This window comes from Urocitellus parryii, unplaced genomic scaffold (assembly GCF_045843805.1).
Source record: "Urocitellus parryii isolate mUroPar1 unplaced genomic scaffold, mUroPar1.hap1 Scaffold_171, whole genome shotgun sequence".
Lineage (NCBI taxonomy): Eukaryota > Metazoa > Chordata > Mammalia > Rodentia > Sciuridae > Urocitellus > Urocitellus parryii.
In genome coordinates this window covers 233,888-254,429 of record NW_027552194.1, presented here as the reverse complement: position 1 = coordinate 254,429, position 20,542 = coordinate 233,888, and the positions used below count along the sequence as shown (strand labels likewise).

The following is a 20,542-nucleotide window of genomic DNA, read 5'->3' as shown; positions in this document are numbered from 1 at the left end:
TTCTTAGGGGCAGCTCAGGCCCGAGCAGAAGGGAGCTGGAGTGACCGGACTCAAGGGTATGGGAGTCCCCCCTTCCCTTCTCTGAGGGCACCTGGGACCCAGCTGGGGCCCAGGGAGGAAGGACGGCAAACTCTGGGCAGCCTCTCTCCTTGACATTTTTCTTTGACCTTTGAGTAAATCCCGGTGAGCTGAGTGAGGGGCAGTGGGGCAGGCCCCCCATTCTTCTTCCTGTGGGGCTGAGCGGTGCTTCAGGAGAGGAGTGAGCGCGGGCTCCCTGGGAAGAGCCTGGGGAGGTCCCCGGTGATTTCCCCTCCTGCGGGCCCTCCTGGCCTGAGCGGTTGGCCTGGGCACCGCACCTGTCTCCCCTGGAAGCTCCTGCGGGTTCGCTGCCTCTCACTGGTCGAGGACAACCCGGCAGCGTGTGTGCCCTGACTCGCTGCTGGCGGTGTCCGGATGCCCGCCGCCCAGGAGGGTTCCCGGCTCTGCGAGGCGCTATTGGGCCTCGGGTCGCTAGGGTACTAACTCGTCCGCCACGTGCCCGTGGCACTGCCGGTCCACTTGGAGTCTGGCCGGTCACTGCGCGTGTGTACTTCTTGTCGCCCGCTGGACGATTCGGGAAGTCCCCTGTTCCCAGGCGCGCGGGCCACGTGAACGGGAGGGTTTTCCGACGTCTGGGCGCGAGGACCGCCCGTCACTTGCGTCCAGGTGGGGAGAGGTACTTTCGGTGGCCGTCGGGCGGGCCAGGCGCGGGGACCGCCTCCGCCCGCGATACGGCTGCTTTGTTGTCCCAACGGAGTCTGCCGGGCGAGGCGCCTCCCGGCCCCGGAGCGGGCTCTGGGTAGCACACTCACGCGCGGGCCTTCCCAGCCTAGGAGGCCGCCGCGAGCCCTGCGGCGGGCGCCGGGCCCCCGTCCCGGCTCGAGGGGGGACTCAGGCTGCGAGGGACAGAGCGGACCTGGCCGGAGTCGAGGCGCGTCTCCCGTCCCGCGGGACCCCAGTTGACTGGCCAGGGAGGGCTCGGGTGGTGGCGGGAGTCCCTCGCGACGACCGTCATCGAACCGCGCGAAGGGCGGACTCGTGGGGCCCGCGGAGACCCCGGCCCGCAGGAGAGCGCGCGCCCGGCTCCCCGCTCCCCCGTGCGCGCGCGCCGGGCCCCTCGGGCTGGTTGGGTGGTTGGCGCGCGGCGGGGCGGGGGCTGCGCTGCCTGGGGCGGGGCGGGGGCTCTGGGGGCTCCTTCCCGCCGGGGCAGTGAGCCTGGGCGCGGGCGGGAGGGGAGGGGAGGGGAGGGAGTTCGGCGCCCTCCGCGCGGCCCCAGTGCGCGGCGCGCCTGGTTCCCGCGGGGTCCCCGCGCCCTCGGGCCCCTCCCGCAGTCCACTCCCGCGGCTACGGACCTCGCCGTCCTCCCGGGCCGCGCATCCAGGCAGGAAAATCCGGGCGTCTTTTCTCATTTAACCCGCGTTTCCATTAACTCAGTCCTGGCGCCCGCTAATCCGCGCACCGAAGGCAAAAGGAGGCTAATTAATGACCAGCTTTTCCAGTCAAGACCGGCGATAATTGCTTTGGTGGCCTTTATGATTACAAGATAAAAATGGGCCCGGCCTGACATAAGAGGCACTGTGTACACTCGGAGACAGGAGGAAATGGAGAGTTGGGAGGCTGAATGCGGAGCAGAAAATTACTAATAGAAGAGAGATAATGAATAGGCCGGCCAGGCATTCATGGGGAAAAATCCATTTTGTTACCACGCGAAATTAGGTGGTGGAAAGGAGTTCGCTAATTGTTCTCATCTTGTAGCAACCAGGACTGAGGCAGGGGCGTGCTTTTCCATTCATTTCCCAGTAATTGTGGGGGGTTGTTGGCCGGGAGTCGTGGGCGATTTGCCCGGGGCCCTTCCATTTTCCTGCGGTGTTTTTAATTGTCGCTAATACACCTTCTAATGAAGCTAATGAGGGGCACCGTGCGGCTCTCTGCCCGTGGAAACCAGTGACATGCAACAAAAGAATTTCCTTATGTTTTGCACCCCTTCGTGAGACCAGAGACTCCGGAGGGGTCCAGAGGCCTTAACTTTCTCACGGCTGGAGCAGACCACCCGTTCCCGTCCACTCTTAGGGCCTCAGCCGGGGCCAGCAGATGCCAGTGATCGTGACCCCGTGGGTGGAGGGGACTAGTGACTGCCATCCGAGGCTAATGGGGCCACATCCCGATGCAGAGCCTCCTTGAGTTAAGGAGGGAGGAGAGGAGGAGGAAGCCCAGGCAGGCGCGGGGTTCTCCAGCACTTGCTGTACCTGCCTGGGAGAAGGGCTGCCCCTGGTACAGGAGCAATGCACAATTCATGTACCTAAGGAAGCAAAATAGCTGCCAGACACCTCCCACGGTGAAGTAAGAGGGAGGAGAGGATGTGCTCTCTTGTCCTGAGCACACTGCAGGGTGGGTGCGGGTGTTGCTGGCCCCAGGTGCCCCTGCACAGCCCTCTTGCTGGGGTAGCCAGTGCTGTGTCTCAAGTGGGGCTTGGCCCATGGCAGTTGCAGACAGAGGCTGGTCTGCTAGCAGGTCATGCACAGTACTGACAGGTCCCTCTCTCCTTGTCACACAGAAAAGCAGACTGACGCTTCTGCCTCATCAGGGACAGCAGGAAGACTCGACCAAGTTCATCCTGCTGACCTTCCTCTCTGTCGCCTGCATCATGGGGGTGCTCCTGGCTTCCAGCCTCATCTACTGCCTCCGCCACAGCTCCCGCGGCAAGCTGAAGGAGAAGCTGTCAGGACTGGGGGGTGACCCGGGTGCAGATGCCACCGCCGCCTACCAGGTAAAAAGAGACTCTTTTAAAATGCTCTGTGGAACTTACCAACTGAACAGGCGGACTTTTGGCTCGTCTCTGGTGCCTCCAGATTCCTAGCTCTTGTTCACTTGTTCAGAGTTTGGATTCCTTCGTGAGGACAGTCTGAAGCTTCTCATTAGCATTCATGTAAATACCTTGCAACCACAGTTTTATGGCTTTATATTAATCTTACACTGTTCTTGGGTCTCTCTGTTAGCACTGAAAGTGGGTTACTAATTAGAAATGTGGAAAAGTACAATCCATGAATTATGTATTATCTGTTATCTTTCTTAGTTTGGCCACTATTAATGAAACATGCCAGACTCGCAAGATGAATTGGTTGTGTAGATGTTTGAAGATGGCTCTTAAATCATCGACTTCCTTGGGTCTTATGTGGAAAGATCCTTTGACCTGATCTGATGCCACCCTTTGCTATTATTCAGATGAAGTGAACTCTAATGCTGACAAATGGGGCTTAGCCTCTGTTCCCCTTTGGCAGGGGCAGCTCTGTGCTAGGGCGGACACACCTGGAGCCAGCAGTGGGCAGGCAGGACCAGACTCGACCGGCAGGAACAGAATCCAAGAATTTGGGGGGTTACGTGGCAGACATTTCATGTTTAATGACATTCTATAATGAAAATATGACTTCAGTTTTAATAGTAATCAATCCCAGAATATATACGAATCAAGGCATTTGATTTCTTTACTATAAAAATATCATTTAAATCCAAGTATATATTCATGTTTGGGAAAATAAAATAATTCATTTGCACTCTGTTTTCCAAGTTCAGTGAGCACTCTCTGTAAGACCCTCTCCATTGGACTGGACCTTTGGTCCTCTGCAGTCACATGACCATGACATGCACTGTCTGGTCAATAACTTGTGGCTCTTGCGATGTAAGGCCCATGTTACAGGTCAGAGTTGCCCAGGCGGACTCTTGGGCTCTTCCCAGGAAGTGCCTGTGTGCCCAGGAGTATGCCCACAGGCTGGCCTGAGCTGGCTGGTCCTGGCTCTCTGGACTGCCCTGTCTGCCCCATGTCAGGAGCTGGAGTGGATTTATAAAGCCTCTGTGCTTAAGAGAGACCAGGAGATAGCTCTTCCTCCCATTTCAAACCCTCAGCCTCATCACTGAGTGGAGAACGCCTCTGGTTTCCTGGAGGGGTCACACGTCTGGTCAGGACCATCTTTTTCTCATAAAGGAATGGCAACTTCAAAAGTATTGAGGATGGTATTTCAGGCAGGGTGTAGCTCTGCTTCAAAGCCAAAGGAAAACCACGTTTGAAGAAGCAGCCTGAAAAAAATGTCACATAAACTAGTAAGAATTTACCCAGAAATTCTCTTGAGCAGGACCATCAATATGGGTGCTAGGTCTTGAGGCCACGTCTGTCAGGACATAAATAAATCATCACACTAGTCCTGCGCCACGTGTGAGATGGAGATCACACAGGCGTGGATTTCTAGAAAGCATGGCATCCTTTGATAGACTTTGAAATTCAAATATGAAATATTGATAGAATGGAAAGGTTGGACTTGCATGCCGAAATGACCGATTTTTACAAAGATGTAGGTTGAAATGCATACTTAGGAATGAGTGTGTGATAATTAACAGAAAAAAAAAATCTTCCCAATGACAGCTCTAATTAATAGTATCTGTAATTAAAATCATGCCCTTCCAGCAGGAAAATTGTTTGAATTTCTTAGAGTGACCTTTTTGTGTCCCTCCTGGGGGCATGGTGGTTAAGTTGATATTGATTTTATAATGAGCTCTGGTTTGTTTAATAAGAATCTGTAATCCAGACAATAAATTAAATGTGTGCTTTTCTTCAATCCAGATTAATAAAAAGGAGAAAAGACAGGGAAAAAACATTCCCTTTGAAAATATGATCTGGGAAAGTTTGGAAATGAAATGATGGTTAAGATTTTCTGTTGGCTTGGCTCTGAAAACAAGTGCCTGTCAGAGCTCCTGTAGTGAGCGGGCTACTCCCACAGAGGGCCATGTCGTGGGAGGCTGCCCAGTGCTGGGCTACCAGGGCTGTGTCCTCCTAGAGGATGGGGATTGCAGGTCAGCTTTGTGTCAGGAGCTAGGGAGGCCTCGGTGGACATGGTTACAGGTCGAGTAGCCATGTAGGCAGGCGGAGCAGATGTGAATTCCCTGATGTGTACACATCTCTCTGGGATGACCATACCTGCCATTGAGATGCTCCTCAACATTAAAAATATTCTGAAAAGTCTTTTTTTTAATATATTACAAACATAAAACAGTAAACTTCAGGGAAGGAGCTTGTTGCATGGTGTATTACTTTAGAGTCACCAAATGTCTGGGTTGGCTGGTTCTGGGACCAACGTGAGACTTCAGACAGACCTGGTGACTCCCTGACTGGTCCCCGGGGCGTTGGACAGTGGGGTAGGAGGCAGGATGCTGTTCTTCTACAGTTTCCAAAACAGAGTGTTGTGAGTCAGGCCAGAGGTGGCGACCTGGCAAGGCAGGATGCCAGGGCAAGGGACCCTGGTGAGGCTCTGGAGGAGCCCGAGTGGTGTTCTAGGGCAGCACTGGGGAATTCTGGTGGCGCTGCTCCTCCCTTGGAGCCAGTAGGAGAGTCCAGTGTCACTGAGAGTTCACACCAGGAGCTGGGACCCCGTGACCCTGGGAAAGCATCTGTCCCCCAGGCCCCTGTGCCACAGCATGGGTGGTCTGCCCTGTGTGCATGGGGGTGGGGGCTCTGGGTGGCTGTGGAGTGTGAGGGCCCTGAGACATCATCTGGCTCTCCTCAGCACGGTTCCAGAGCAATCCCTGGCTTGAGCTGTTCGATTCTCAGTCAAACATCTGTGCGTTTCCCCTCCTGCCCAGAGTCAGGCCTGACAGAGCTCTTGGCTTACGTGTGTTCGGTGGGTCGTGTTCTTATTGGAAACCAGATCTTTTTCCATCCCTTTGGTAGACTCTCACTTTTGATGCTTTTCCAAACTACCAATCCCATCAGGTAATCTGGCAAAGTTTAATTTGCTCATATTTTTAAAAATTGGCATATTGACTTCAGGATAACTGAAATGTATTTTAAAGGATATTTTTCATTGGGATTCTTCCACCAAACTTCTTCCCCATGTTTTAGTAACTGTTTTTTCTTCTTCTAAATGAGTTGAATACGATGTGTTTGGATTAAACTTATACTTCATTATCTAAAAAGCAAATTTCATTTATTTCTGTTTTTTTCACATTGGTGTGCCATGCCTGCGTCTGGGTGCACATATGCACAGCCTCACGGGTATGCTGTGGGCACCGGGGACTGCCTGGTGGGGCCAGCCCTCATGCACCTCCTCCATGTCGGTGTCCTATTTCTATGGAAGGTGATTGGGTAAAAACTGTGCCAAAAATAAGTTGTTAGGTGATTAGAAGACATCCTCTCCTTTCCTCTCTGAGTCTCTTTGAATGCTGCATCCATTTCTTTGAGGCTTTGATCATCTCTGAGCAGCAAGTTTAGTATTCTGCCTGCCCACTCTCCCTCCCCGACACGAGGGCAGAGACTCCTGCAGAATCTTCAGCAAGTTCTCTTTTGATGGTTCATTTCACAATACCCAGCAGGTTTCCTTGTGTATTTGGAAGCCTTTGGAACCAAACCCAGAGGAGAGCCCGCGCTGGGCTGCAGGGACCGCCTGTAAACAGGCACTAAGTGCGCGTCTTGGTTGCCACCGCTCCCATTAGCAAGTGATTATGAATGTGACTTCAGTGTGCAAGGTGGCTGCTGCTTGGGACGCTCTTGGGCCAGTGCTGATGGGCCAGGTCCAGATGCACCCTGACTGCTCACCTCTGCCGCGGGGAGTGGAGTTCTCTCAGGCCAGAACAGGTCACAGGGAGCATGTGTTCTTGTGGGTTAAGAGACCCTCCTTTTTCTAGGTGAGCTTCATCTCCCCCCGTTGGTGAGATCACTAGTCACAGAGAAGGCAAGAGCATAGGATGAGAAACAGTGAGCTTTCCCAGGTTCCCTGGACCCCACCACAAGTTTCTCAGAAGCCTTGTCTGTTTCAGTCAGCCCTGTGTCTTCGAGCAGTGCTCCTGGCTTGACTTTACACTTTCAGGTTGAAATAATATAGGTATTTATTTTTGGCAAATATTCAAGAAGCGAAATCTCTCCTGCTTTGAAAGGGGAAGGTGCCCTAGTCCTTTATTAAAGGACTTTCCTTTTATTTCAACGTAGTCAGGCCTGAGAGTGGGAATTTTTTTCTAGTTCCACCTTTGCACAGCTAGCAGATGGTCTGCAGGCAGAGTTTGCTCCTCTTTCCCAATACTGGTGGTTTGCAAGAGTGAGTCTTGACCCCTCAGGAGTGCCAGGTCCTGGAGGGAAGCTCTTTCTGCTCTTCCCAGGCCCATGCTGCCTGAAATGTTCCTGTGCCACGCTGCAAATCCAGCAAATGCTAAGTCATTGCTTAGTTGGTGCGAATTCCATGCCTTTTGAGGCAGTAATGTGACTGGGCAAGGAACAGTTGCCAGCTCTGGCCTTGCTGAGGGGAAAGAAGCAATTTTGTCCCCAACATCCAAAGAATCTGTCTGTGTTTGCTCACATGTTCAGCTTCAAAGGGTCAGAGGGTTTCTGTAAGCTCAGGTGAATCTCCTAGTGCCTTCTGACTGTAGCCAGAGCAGGGCCCTGGAAGGTGTTCACTGTAGTACATTCCTCCTGTGACCCTAAACACTCGAGTATGTGGTCATGTTTTGCATCTGGCCATGCAGCACGGCTCCTGCATTCTTCAGAAAACTCCCGGGAGTGGAAATGGATCCTTGAGATCACTGAGGTCTGGAGCGACTGCTCAGGAAATACTGAAGCACGCAGGAAAGCAGGTTGCCTGCCCAGTGCAGCAGGCCCCTCCTGGGAACAGACAGGAACAGTGAAGTCAGCCCACTCGGTGGGGGGTTTGGAAATGAGAGGCTGGAGCGCCTAACATTCTCCAACCTGAGGCCTGGACACAGCGCTTCTGTCCCTGTGATGCTCACTGTGGTGACTGTATTTTCGCGGTTGATTAGCAGAGCTGGGTGTTTCTTAAGTCATGATTCCTGGGATGCTCCTTCAGGGAAGAGCCTGTCCTTCATGGGAGGCCACATCCCCAGCCACCTCCCTTGGCTCACCAGTGGCCCAGGGGTGGGAGGGGCTCGGTGCTCACAGGAAGAGGTGTGAGGTCAGCACCAAGCCCAGCAGTGTGGGTGGCATCTAGGGAAAGGTAATGGGGTGGTACTCCACACGGCAGGAAGACAGAGTGCACTGCCCTCTTGCCAAGTGGACAGCAGCTGCTCAGCAGGCCACCCTGCAGGCCCTCTAGGGTTCTGCCCTTCAGCGGCCCACTACCCTCAACCACTGCAAACCCAGTGAGGTCACCACGTTTCTCCTGGCGGCCACCTGCTTCCCAAGGGAGCAGAGAGCTGTGGCCTCAAGGAGCAGGTCCAAGCTGTATTCCAGGTGGTGGGGCACGCACGGTGCTCCACACTGACTCCGCCTTTGATGTGAGGCCCCGTGAGACTGGGACCTGGGGACCCCCGTCTCCTCTCCGTATGGTTTCTTGGAGATGAGGAAGTTGGATATGGCGAGGAGAAGCATAGCAAGTGGCCTGAGTCTCCAGTGGTGGGGGGGACCACTGTGGGACCAGCTCCTGGATGCTGGGCTGGCCGCAGGGCAGAGCAGTGGTGAGCAGAACATCCATGGATGAAAGGCAGGCCATGGGCAGGAGCATCGGCCAGGTACTAGGTGGCCACAGTGTAGACATCCTGCAGAGCCACAGGAGAACCGTAGCTGCAGTCCAGGGACCCTGCAGTTGTACAGGGCCCACGAGTGGCCTCCTGGGGAGGACCCTACTGGGCCATGGAGCTGAGGACAGTGTGGTACGTGGAAAATGTGTGCTGTCTACAGTGTTCCCTGGGGCCTCCTCTCCTGGGGCCTGTGGGGACCTCAGCAGACCTCCTCCCACCATCTCTGACTGCCTCCCGTTGCTGTGCTTTTCTCTTCGTAAATGTCTTTCCTGTGGCAGATCGAGGGCCGGGCTTGGCGCCTAGTGCCGGACTCCTGGCCACCTCCCTTCCAGGGCTGGTTCCTGCCTGTTCTGTGCAGGTGGGGCTCCCTCTCCCCAGGCCCTGATGCAGGGAGAGAGGCCTCCACAGTGAGATGCAAAGGAAGTGCACGCTGGAGAGCAGGGGAGACCTGCCCCTAGGCTGGCCCACCTCAGGCTGCCCTTCCACCAGGCTGACCCTCACCTGGGCTGACCCTCCACCTGACTGACCCTCCATCTGGGCTGACCCTCCACCCAGGCTGATCTTCCACCCAGACTGACCCTCCACCCAGACTGATCTTCCACCTAGGCTGACTTTCCACCTAAGCTGACCCATCTCAGGATGACCTTCCACCCAGTCTGACCCTCCACCCCCAGCTGACCCTCCACCTGCACCTGACCCTCCACCCCCAGCTGACCCTCCACTGGGCTGATTCACCCTAGACTCTTGCAGAATCCCAGGCATTTTCTGTGTGGTGGTCAGAGAAGGCTCATGCGAGTGAGTGTCCTGCACTTGGCTGTGGGTAAATCCCTCTCAGATTTGTGTCCTATGTGACACAGCCTCCTGGAAGACAGTCCCTCCTGTTATCTGCAGGATCTGCCTCAGCCCCATCCAAGGGCAAGCCAAGGTGAGGGTCCACAGCCAGAGTGCCGAGAGATCCCTGACGGTGTGGGTCCTGAGGGCCCAGCTGCCTGGAGTGCAGCAGGGTGGGAGGGGGAGCAAAGGGACGAGGAAAGTGGGTTAAGTGGGCTTAAAAACAGATGCTGGGCAGGTGGGGAAGGGTCCTGAGGGGGAACAGGGCCCAGGCGCACCCTGAACCCAGGCTCTGGCTCTTGGGTGCCTCTTGCAGCTGCCCCTGTTGGGCCTTCCCCAGGGCCAGGAGCCTGGCCAAGCCGGGGCTCCTTGGGTGCCTTTGTCCAGGGCCAGCAAACTCCCCCAGGTGAAGAGCTTCCCGTGTGGGGTGCAGTGCCAAGGGCCCGATTCTCCTGCAGGTGACAGCCTCGTGCAGGCAGCTGCAGCCCGGAACCCACAGCTGCCCGCTCCTTGGGCCAAGGAGCTCGGGCCCCCTGTAGGGAAGCAAGCCTCTCCTTGGCCCAGGGGTGGGAGAAGGTGTGCTATTATGGGGGTCCGCTGTGGGACACAGCAGCCTCTGGCAACAGCCAGGCCCTGCTCTGGACCCCAACATGCGTGGGCAGGAGAAGAGGTGGGACATGCAGGTGGAAGGGTGAGGAGCCCCGGCCGTAGGTGCAAACCCACGAGGAAGGCAGCCCCGGAGAGCTGAGGCACAGTGGAACCGGGAGGCACTTCCAGGTGTCTGCGGAGAAGCTCACAAAGGCCCAGAGGAGGAGGACCCTGCGGTAGCTCCAGCAGGGGAGGGCCCCGTGCCTTGGCGACGCTCCTCCCAGGCAGGAGGCGCCTGGCAGCCCTGCTCTTGCCCTGGCTGGAGGCCTTAGGGTTAGCATTTTCCTCAGCCCTCAGCTCTGGGAGCTGCCCTCCTCCCAGCCAGCAGGCAGCTGCACAGGGCTGTTTCTGCCTGGGACCCTGCTCATGTGGGGTCTCAGATCCCAGACCGCCTAGGGCCCTCAGGACGGCAGAGCCCAGAAGTGGAGCAAAGGAGCACTATTTTTTTTTTTTTATCAATGTTTATTTTTACTTTTTTTCTCTTTCCCAATCTATCACCATTTTGCCCTTCGTTTACATGGTCTTTTTAAAAAATTCCTAGTTTTTATTCTAATCTGTTATACGTGACAGCAGAATGCATTGGCACTCATATTGCACACATAGAGCACGATTTTTCATGTCTCTGGTGGTACACAGTCACACCATTCGGGTCTTCGTAGGTGTCCCTAGGGTGATGACGAAAGGACACATTTAACCAACAGGGTCTGGTTGAACCTGGCCTTACGTAAGACCAGCCCACATTTGTGTGACAGAGGCCAGGTGGCACCGCGGTGATGCCTGGGAACCCAGGGTGGCCAGGCAGGGGCCTTGGAGCAGGTGGAGGTCCAGAACAGTGGGAGGAGGGCGGGGGAGAAGTGTTCCCGAGGCTGAGGCTTCTGTTCAAGAGGAGAGAAGGAAGTTGGGCAGGGCTAAGGCAGGTGGTGGAGCCAGAGCAGGCCATGACCTCCTGGGCGCTGGGTGGGGCCATCTGTGGGCCTCAGGTCCCAGCGGTGTCTGAGGACCTGCCTTGCTCCCTGCAGCAGCTCTGGGGTGGTCCCTCTGCTCCACTGCTCACTGTTGTAAGCGTGGTTGTTCCTGGTGTGACTCTCCATCGAGCCTTGGGCTCCAGGAAGATGTGGGAGCCAGGCGTATGAGGCCGCAGGTGCTCCCCTCAGCACCGGGCAGTGCTCCCCTCAGTACCAGGCACTGCTCCTGTCAGCACTGGCCGGGTGCTCCTGCAGAGGAGCTCTGACTAGAATGGCAGGCAGAACATAATACAACCAACAAAATCAACTGTCTGATGAGTGTGTGTGTGTGTGCACAATTGATGTGGTCATTAGGGTTATGTGAGCAAATAAAGGTAAGTATTTGAAAACTGACTGAGGAATACAGGTTTGAAACAGGCCTAACCTTGGATCAACTTTGTGACACTTTGCAGCAAATCAGATGGAGCTTTGCAAGTTGCACCCAGGATGTCGTCACACCAGTGCAGAGCCAGGCTTGGGTCCTCTGATTGCAGGAGGAAAGTGGATCTGTTCTGTGATTAAGCATCACAGCATTTCCCCCATTTTTGCAAAGACAGTGAGGCAGAAGAATAAATTTACATAAAGGAGCCCCCCCAAATCACCCCTTTGTTGGCTTCTGAGACACGTAAGCCAGACATCAAGATGCTTGGGGACTAGGGGTGCAGCTCTCTGGTAGCACCCTTGCCAAGCATGCACAAGCTCTAGGTGATCCCCAGCACCACACACACAAAAATATTTTTTAAAAGATGTTTTTAAGTGGGAGGAAATAAAATGCAGACTTGCTTCTCAAACAAAAAGCCTACGGTGGAAGTTGGACCTGGTGTGTGGCTTCAGGGTTATGCACCCACCCCCATGGCTTTCTTTCCTCCACCAGATTCAACAGCAATAAAAATACAGAGAGTCAGTCGGCCCCACGCTTGGCATGTGAGAAAAACATTGGTTGCTTTCGAAGTGTCCGTCTCCTCGCTGACTTGAGTGCTGCCCCGGGGGGTCGTCATGGCGAGCACCGTGCTGCCCAGGCTTTGCCACTCCTGGTGTTTTCAGGCTCTGTGCATCTGCACAGCTCGTGGGCTGCCAGTGAGACAGCAGGCAGACCTGGTGATGTGTTGCCGAGTGTGGAAGCCCCCCCCACCCGGCCTGCCTCCCGGTTCCCCCCACAGGCCTTCACTCTGGAAATGCAGCCCGCTGGCTGGAGATGGAGGTGAAGTCTTCCTGGAGGTGAAGCGCCTGCCCCTCTGGGGCAGAGGACAGATGTTTAGAAACTGGTGGGCCCTGAGCTCAGAGCCCCGTGCCCCCCAGGGTCAGGGCCAGCTGCCTGAGACAGGATTAAAGGGACCTGCCCGAAGTCCCCAGACCCCCAGCCCTCAGGGTGCACTCATGCCTTGCACAGTCAGATCGTCACTCAGGCAGCCTTAGATAGGGTAATTGGGCCCCCAAATGATGTGCAGTTCCCGAAACACAGAAGCAGCTGCCTCGGCACCCCCCACGGCCTGCCCTTTGGCTTCATCAAGCAGTGGCAGAATGGAAGGACTGAATACCTTTTGTGTCCCAGCCGGCTCCTTCCAGCCTGAAATGCCCGTGTGCCCTCTGCCTCCTGAGCCTTTGTTCCCAGCTCTGCACTTAGAAAGCCTGCCCCCTTCTCTCCCAGACCATCCCCATCTGTCAAGCCTGGAGTGGGGACCCTGGCCCAGTCCATGGGCTTTCCTGTTTCAAGTGACTTTCCACTGGCATTGGGCTGAGCAGACCTGGTGAGCAGCAGCCAGTCCTTCTGCACGCTCTGTTTAACCTACAGCACCCTGGGCCCCGCAGGGTGCTGATAAAAACCTGCCCGAAGTCCCCCGACCCCCAGCACTCAGGGTGCATTGGCAAGTTGAACTAGATGCTGACATGGGAGGAGCTGGTCTGGGGGCCCTTTAGAACTCTTAGACTGCAGCACCCAGAGCAGTGCCCAGCGGGCAGGAAGCAGTCGGCAGATGTGGTGTGCCGTCGATGTGGCCAGTGACTGTGACAGTGACCACACATGATGACCATTCATTACCTCTTGAGCAAAAAGAGTGTGAGGAAGGTGGCAGAAGCCTATGTGGTGAATGGCTGCCCATTGTCTTGTCCTACATCAGGCGCAGGCTGCTCTGAGTTGGCTATTTAAAATTGCCTGAATATGACAGTTGTGCCATGGGAGGCCACCAAGACTGGCTTGGCTTGCAGCAGTGGCGAGGACCCGTGACCTTGGGAGGCAGCCCTGGCTTCGGGGCAGCCCTTGAGCTATGGGGGCTAGAGTCGAGTTCCTGGTGGTCTGTCCTGTGGGTGGCAGCCTGGCTGGAGGGGTTTTGCTGGGCTAACCAGGCCCCCAGGAGTAGCTGGGGCTATCACAGGTGTCCTTCTTCCACCTCCAATCAAAGCATCGAGATAGTACAGAAACCCACCTTGAAATGCCTGTCTGGGTGAGAGTGCTTCCAAAGTCATGTGTCCCTCCTGGGTTTCCCATTTTACACTCTATCCTGATTTCAATCTGATCATCAGTAGAAACAAACAAAGCCCTTAAGGAGACCGTTTTTTAGTAAAAGGGACTCAGTGGCCTCTGTCTTAGGTACGTCAGCACATCCGGCTGCAGGTCACTGTGTTGAACATCAAGTCCTCACTGCTAGGTACCTGCTAACTGCAGAGGAGCCAGGCAGGATGGTGCCCCTTCCAGCCACCTCCCAGGGTCAAGAGAAGAGAACACAGCGCTCACATCCCGGCCCAGGGAGCCCTTGGCAGCAGGACCCAATCCCAGCTCCCTGGTGGCGCACCCTTGGTGGGCTCACACCCAGACACCAGAGTGAGAGAGAGCAGTGCTTACCGAAGCCCCTGAGACCCACAGGGGCCACTGAAGAGGACAGAACACGGCCAGAGGGTGCTGCAGTTTGGGAGGCAGCTCATGCTAAGCATGAGACCAGACCGGAGTGGAGGACAGGGTGGCAGGTCCAGGGAGGTGGGCAGCTTTCCTCTAGATTCAGAAGAATAAGTGAAGACTTATATAAGTTAAAATGAGTCTATGCTCTTAAGTTTCATTTTGAGAAAACATCTGTGAAATTGAGGGCACCATCCACCCCAGAGTGGCTCTGTTAGTTCACTAATGTGGTGCCTGGCGCTTAGATGGGGAGATGCCACTCCACTAGCAGCACCTGTGTATGCAGAGCCCCCATGTGCAGAGCTGGTGTGCAGAGCCTCAGTGTGCAGAGCCTCAGTGTGCAGAGCCCAGGTGTGCAGAACCTCAGTGTGCAGAGCCCAGGTGTACAGAGCCTCAGTGTGCAGAGCCCAGGTGTGCAGAGCCCAGGTGTTCAGAGCCTCAGTGTGCAGAGCCCCATGTGCATACCCGCAGTGTGCATAGCCTTAGTTTGCAGAGCCCAGGTGTACAGAGCCCCAGGGTGCAGAGCCCAGGTGTGCAGAGCCCAGGTGTGCAGAGCCCAGGTGTGTAGAGCCCAGCTGTGTAGAGCCCAGCTGTGCAGAGCCCAGGTGTGCATAACCCCAGTGTCATAGCCCAGGTGTGCATAGCCCCAGTGTGCAGAACCCCAGTGTGCAGAGCCTCAGTGAATAGAGCCCAGATGTGCAGAGCCCCAGTGTGTAGAGTCCCAGTGCACAGCGTCTGAGCGTACATAGCCCAGATGTGCAGCATCCAAGTGTGCATAGCCCCGGTGTGCAGAGTCCAGGTCCCCGGTGTGCAGAGTCCAAGTGCATAGAGCCCAGGTGTGCAGAGCCCCAGTGTGCAGAGCCTTGGTGCATAGCATCCAGGTGTGCAGAGCCCCAGTTTGCAGAGCCCTTGTGTCAACACCCAGGTGCGCAGAGCCCAGTTGTCAGTGCCCAATTGTGCATAACCCAGGTGCTCGGAGTCCAGGTGTGCAGAGCCCAGGTGTCAATACCCAGGTGTGCAGAGCCTAGGTGTCAGCACCCAAGTGCACAGAGCCCAGGTGCACAGTGCCCACGTGTGCAGAGCCCAGTTATTAGTGCTCAGGTGCAAAGAGCCCAAGTGCACAGAGCCCAGGTGTGCAGTGCCCAGGTATGCAGAGCCCAGGCGTCAGCACCCAGGTGCGCAGTGCCCAGGTGCTCAGAGCCCAGGTGTGCAGCGCCCAGGTGTCAATAATCAGGTGTGCAGAGCTCAGGTGTCAATAACCAGGTGTGCAGAGCCCAGGTGTGCAGAGCCCTTGTGTCAATGCCTAGGTGTGCAGATCCCAGGTGCACAGAGCCCAGGTGTCAGCACCCAAGTGTGCATAACCCAGGTGCTCAGAGCCCAGGTGTGCAGAGCCCAGGTGTCAATACCCAGGTGTGCAGAGCCCAGGTGTGTAGAGCCCATATGTGCAGAGTCTAGGTATTAGCACTCAGGTGCACAGAGTCCAGGTGTCAGCACCCAGGTGCGCAGTGCCCAGGTGCACAGAGCCCAGGTGTCAATAACCAGGTGTTCAGAGCCCAGGTATGCAGAGCCTAGGTGTCAGCACCCAAGTGCACAGAGCCTAGGTGCACAGTGCCCACGTGTGCAGAGCCCAGGTGTGCAGAGCCCAGGTGTGCAGAGCCCAGGTATTAGCGCTCAGGTGCACAGAGCCCAAGTATTCAGAGCCCAGGTGTCAGCACCCAGGTGCACAGAGCCCAAGTGCACAGAGCCCAGGAGCACAGAGCCCAGGTGTGTAGAGTCCAGGTGCACAGAGCCCAGGTATGCAGAGCCCAGGTGTCAGCACCCAGATGTGCAAAGCCCCAGTGTGCAGAGCCCAGGTGCACAGAGCCCAAGTGCACAGAGCCAGGTGTGCAGAGCCCAGGTGTCAGCACCCAGGTGTGCAGAGGCCCAGTGTGCATAGCCCAGGTGCACAGAGCCCAGGTATGCAGAGCCCAGGTGTCAGCCCCCAGGTGTGCAAAGCCCCAGTGTGCAGAGCCCAGGTACTCAGAGCCCAAGTGCACAGAGCCCAGGTGTGCAGAGCCCAGGTGTCAGCACCCAAGTGCGCAGAGCCCAGGTGTCAGCACCCAGGTGCACAGAGCCCAAGTGTCAGCACCCAGGTGCACAGAGCCAGGTGTCAGCACTCATGTGCGCAGAGCCCAGGTGTCAGCACCAGGTGCGCAGAGCCAGGTGTCAGCACCCAAGTGCACAGAGCCCAGGTGCGCAGAGCCCCGGTGTCAGCACCCAGGTGCGCAGAGCCCAGGTGTGCAGAGTCCAGGTGTCAGCGCCCAGGTGTGCAGAGCCTAGGTGCACAGTGTGCAGGGTCCTCAGTGAGCTGCTGAGGGGATGGTGGTAGGCAGGGGATGGCCCAGGGATGGCTCAAAGGCTCTTCTATGCTGTGGCCTGCAGGTCTCTGAACCTGGCTCAGGAGCCGCCCTAAGGAAGGCCTTTCCCTGTGGTGTGTGGTGGGTGTGGAGTGCATGTGTGCGCCTGGAGTATCGTGCACGAACATGCAGCAAGCCTGTGTGTGGGAAACAAGTGCTGCCTGGTCAGCTCAAGGGCAGATCACTCTATGGGTCTGCTGTGGCTCTGACTCCGAGGTGGGGGATCCCTTGGCTGTCCTGATGCACCCTGCATCCCCATGTCTCCTTGGGTGCCGAGGTGCTCCTAGCCCATGCAGACAGGGCCCGGCCATGGCTGCCCTTCCAGGACAGTCCAGTCGGGCTGCTCACAGTGGGGACGATGCTGGGAAGTGGCCCTGGGAAGACAGCCTGGAGCCCAAGCAGTCCTTGCTGTCAGTCTGGTCCATGAGGACACAAAGGCTGCTCCAAGAGAAGTGCACCGTGAGCAGGAGAGGTGAGTGGACGAGTGTCCCTGGGCCTTCTCCACTGACGCCTTCTCTCCACTTCCCACACGCACTGGCTAAGCGGTTCACTTGGTTCTAATCACACTGAATGTAGAATCTTATGTTGTAAGCATACCTTGTATCAAAGTAGTACATGTTCAATATAGAAAATACAAATAAGCAAAATAAAATAAAAGCCACCTGTGATCCCACCCGAGATGGAAAGCCACCATGAATAATTCAGTGCTGCCATTGAGGGTTTCTCCTGGTCGTATTTACTTGTGAGCTCTGACTTTCTATGATAAGGCTTCCTGTGGTCACGTGCTCTGCGGCCCCTAAGCTGGTGGGGCTTGCAGCTGTGGGCGGCTTGTGCCGGCCACAGGCTCTGGAGGTGGGGTCCCTCCCCAGGGCCAGCTCCCATGCAGCACATTCTCCTGGTGCTTTATCTAGCCTGGAAGTAATTGGCCTTCCTCCCTCCCAGCCCACCCTAATGAACCCTTCTTCCCCCCATGGCTTTGTGCGCTTGTTCCTTAGTTTTGTCCTGTTACTACTAATTATGCTCAGCAAATAACCCTAAAAATCCCAGGCTTCCTTTGTGTGCACGCTCAGGCAGCGCGCTGCTTTGTTCCGACCATTCCTGGAAAGGTGCGGAGGGCTTCCCTTGAGCCTTTGTAGTCTTGGTCTATTGGTGGAATTTGAGAATGACAGGTCTTTTCTCTCCAAGTGATCCCGCTCTCTGTAATTTTCCCCCGTCAGATGCAGAGTTGAGAAATGAGACATTTGCATTATTGTGTGTGGATGAATTTCTGCCCCCAGAATCCTATTCAGCTTATTTTGCAAATTGTGGCGTAAAGAAGTATAAAATACGTGGAGGACTCTGTAGAAACCTCCCAGGGCTTCGGCTCAGCTGCAGCAGAAGCAAGTGGTTGTACAGAGAGCCGTGACGAAGGTGTCGGGACGTGTGTATGCATCTCTCTCTGCTGAATCTGTGTCCTTACACTCTGAGGGTTTGTCTGCAGGCGTGCAGTTTCCCAGGCCTACGCCAGTCCTTGCTGGCATGAGCCGTGGGCTCTGTGCGGGTGCTGCTCTGGGGGTCCAGCCCTATAGGATGCAGGTTCTGTCTGCAGGCATCGGGCCGGGGGCTTTGGCAGCCTGGGCTGGTGCACCCTCCTTCCCAGCTGGCTCAGGTTGGAGGTAGCACCATACTGTGCCGAGATCTGTCTTACGCCTGGAGAGCCTGGTGCCGGGCGCAGACCCCTGCATCTTGTCTTCCTTGGCACCTCCTGTCCCATTTGGGTGTCTCAGTGGTGCAGCACAAGCTTCCTGCGTCCCTCAGGGATGGGCACTGAGCTGTGAGGAGGTTGAGGGGAGCACTATTCTTTCTAGAATCCCAGTTGCTCTGACTACACCTGGGAGTGGGGAGGAGCCTACTTGGTAGAGGAGTAGTCAGAAGTCACACTGGTGTGGCATGGCCCTGGTGGGTCCAGGAATGAAGGTCCCCATATGTCACCATACCTTCAGCCCTGCCTGCACGCTGCCTACAGGGAAGCTGGCGGGTGGGTCCCGACACCAGCACAAGGTGGTCCAGCCCTGACGGGGGTGTGCGTCACCTGCCTCAGGTGTAGCAACTTGGAATCACCCCAGCACCCAGGCTGAATGGCTCTCTTGTTCCCATTTTACAGATCACAGAACCAAGTCACTTGTCCAGTGTCACCCCACTGTGAGGGCAGAGCTGGGGTTCAGACCCAGACAACCTACCACTAGTGCACCCTTGGATCCACCCCGGCCCGTCTTCCCTCCCAACAGTGGATTCATTTTCTGCTGTGGGGCCCTTTTCTAAGACACCAACATCTCTGGGACACTTGCTTCCCGAGAACAGAGGCCACTCCTGCAGACACCACCTGCAGGGTCACGTGCCCCGTTACCGTCCACGGGCCTTCCTGTCAGCAACTTCGGTGATAGGCATCTGTCATCCTCCAACTTCCTCAACCCCCGGCAGAGTCCAGACAGCCACAGCTGGCATCAATGTCCTGGGTGGCCACGTCTCTGGAGGGACACACAGCTGAGGTTCAGCAAGTGCAGGAATGAGAGTGCTCTCTAGAAACTCCGAGTGTGCACACTCCTGGGTTCCCTCCCTCTGGCCTGTTGAAGAGGAAGGATTGGTACAAGACAAGACAACGGTGTGTCGCACTCCCCACTGCAGGAAGGCTGGAGCCGGCCTTGGCAGCAGGTGTGGCGTGAGCACTGCTCAGGTGTTGACTAGCGTGGCGTCCAGAGGGACTCCCGTGGGCTCTCCTTGACCCTCTCTGGCCTGGGTGGCCAGGAGAGCTGCTGTGTCCTCCCTTCCTAATTACGCACCTGTGGTCACCGAGCCACGGGAAGGGCTGCAGAGCCCACCGTGGCTTCATAAACTCGAGGTCACGAGCCACATGCTCTGATCACTTGGATGAAAGTGGTGTTGGTCGCCCCCGGTCACAAACAGACCCCTGCTTTTTCTTTATTAGACTTGGCCTGGATCTCGGGCTTCCTCTAGGACCCTGCTTGGTGGCTTTGTTTTTTCAGAGTGAGGTGGCTAGAGGGTCCTGGACCTCTGTCCAGCTGAGTGAAGACCTATTCTCCAATGCCCCCTGTGTCCACGACAAGGCCTGTGCAGGGGAAGTGCGGGGGCCCCCGCGGGCTGCGCGGAGGTGGACCGGGCTTCTCCGAGCTTGCTCCTCTGCCAGTTAATGGCAGCCACAGGCCGCAGCTCTCATCCTGGGTGTTGTGATCTGAACCAGGGAGCCTTGTTGTGGGTGTTGACTGTGCCCTTTCTGCTGGCTGCCAGGATTATAAATGAGGGAAAATTCAAACCGTCATTGGGCCAGTCTCCAGGTCTCTCCGGGGCCTGCCTGCATTGTTGATTCAGCATTATCAATTATCTTTTGCTCGAAGGAGACACACTGGATCGCAGCTCTATTTTAAGCTCACCTCTCAGAGTGACTTCAGATGTTGATGTTGGCCAGGCCTGTTCCTGACGCCTGCTGGCAGGGCTTGTGCCCTGTGGCTCCGCACGAGGCCGGGACACAGGGGCGACCTGAGCAGGGCTGCCTGGCCAGGCGCCCCGCCCACCGGACGGAGGCTCAGCCATCGGCATCACTCTCCTCCTGAGCACCCCAGCCCTGCCATCCCAGGGCGCCGTGGCTCATGCCCTGGAGGCTTTCTCTGGGGACACGATGGCCCTGTTAGGCATGGGTGCTTTGGGGAGAGGTGTGCAGCAATGCATGGGCCATCTCTGGTTCCAGGAGGGGGATGCCAAAGTGCAGCAGAGCCAGGCCACGGCACAGCCTGCAGCCTCACTGCTGTCTCTGCACACAGGGGGAGGGGCCCTGCCCCGACAGCATGTCACCTGTGACGGGCGGTACAGAGACGGGCAGGCTCGGCCCTCACACTACCCACTGTGGAACCACGTGGAGGCCCTCAGTGCCTTCTGTCACGGGACCACCCTGAAGTGACAGCCAGGCGGACAGAGACGTTGAGGCCCACGAACACCATCTCTTCAGGGCCATCTGAGGGCAGGGCTGGGCCCGCTGGGCCTCTGGGGAAGGGAAGCCACATGGGGCAAGTCCCGTCTGGCACTAGTGGGCAGGCTGGTGCGGCCTGTTTCCAGGAAGTGCTCCGTCCACAGACAACACGTGAGCTCCAGCCCTGGACCGAGGTTCAAAGGAAGCGTGAGCAGCAGTGTCCGCAAGCCAACAAGGAGCGGCCTCCCTTCTCGCCTCCCTGCAG

General features: G+C 56.5%; 1 protein-coding gene across 1 annotated transcript in view; it reads left to right on the top strand.

Moving 5' to 3' along the window:
• Positions 1-2,332: 2,332 nt before the first annotated feature.
• The window catches only part of LOC144251726 (receptor-type tyrosine-protein phosphatase N2-like), an 81,750-nt gene continuing 63,540 nt past the window's right edge, over positions 2,333-20,542 (top strand). The window contains exons 1-2 of the mRNA XM_077794492.1: positions 2,333-2,374; positions 2,594-2,806. Coding sequence (XP_077650618.1) covers positions 2,333-2,374; positions 2,594-2,806 — 255 coding nt within the window. The remainder of the gene's footprint in view (positions 2,375-2,593; positions 2,807-20,542) is intronic.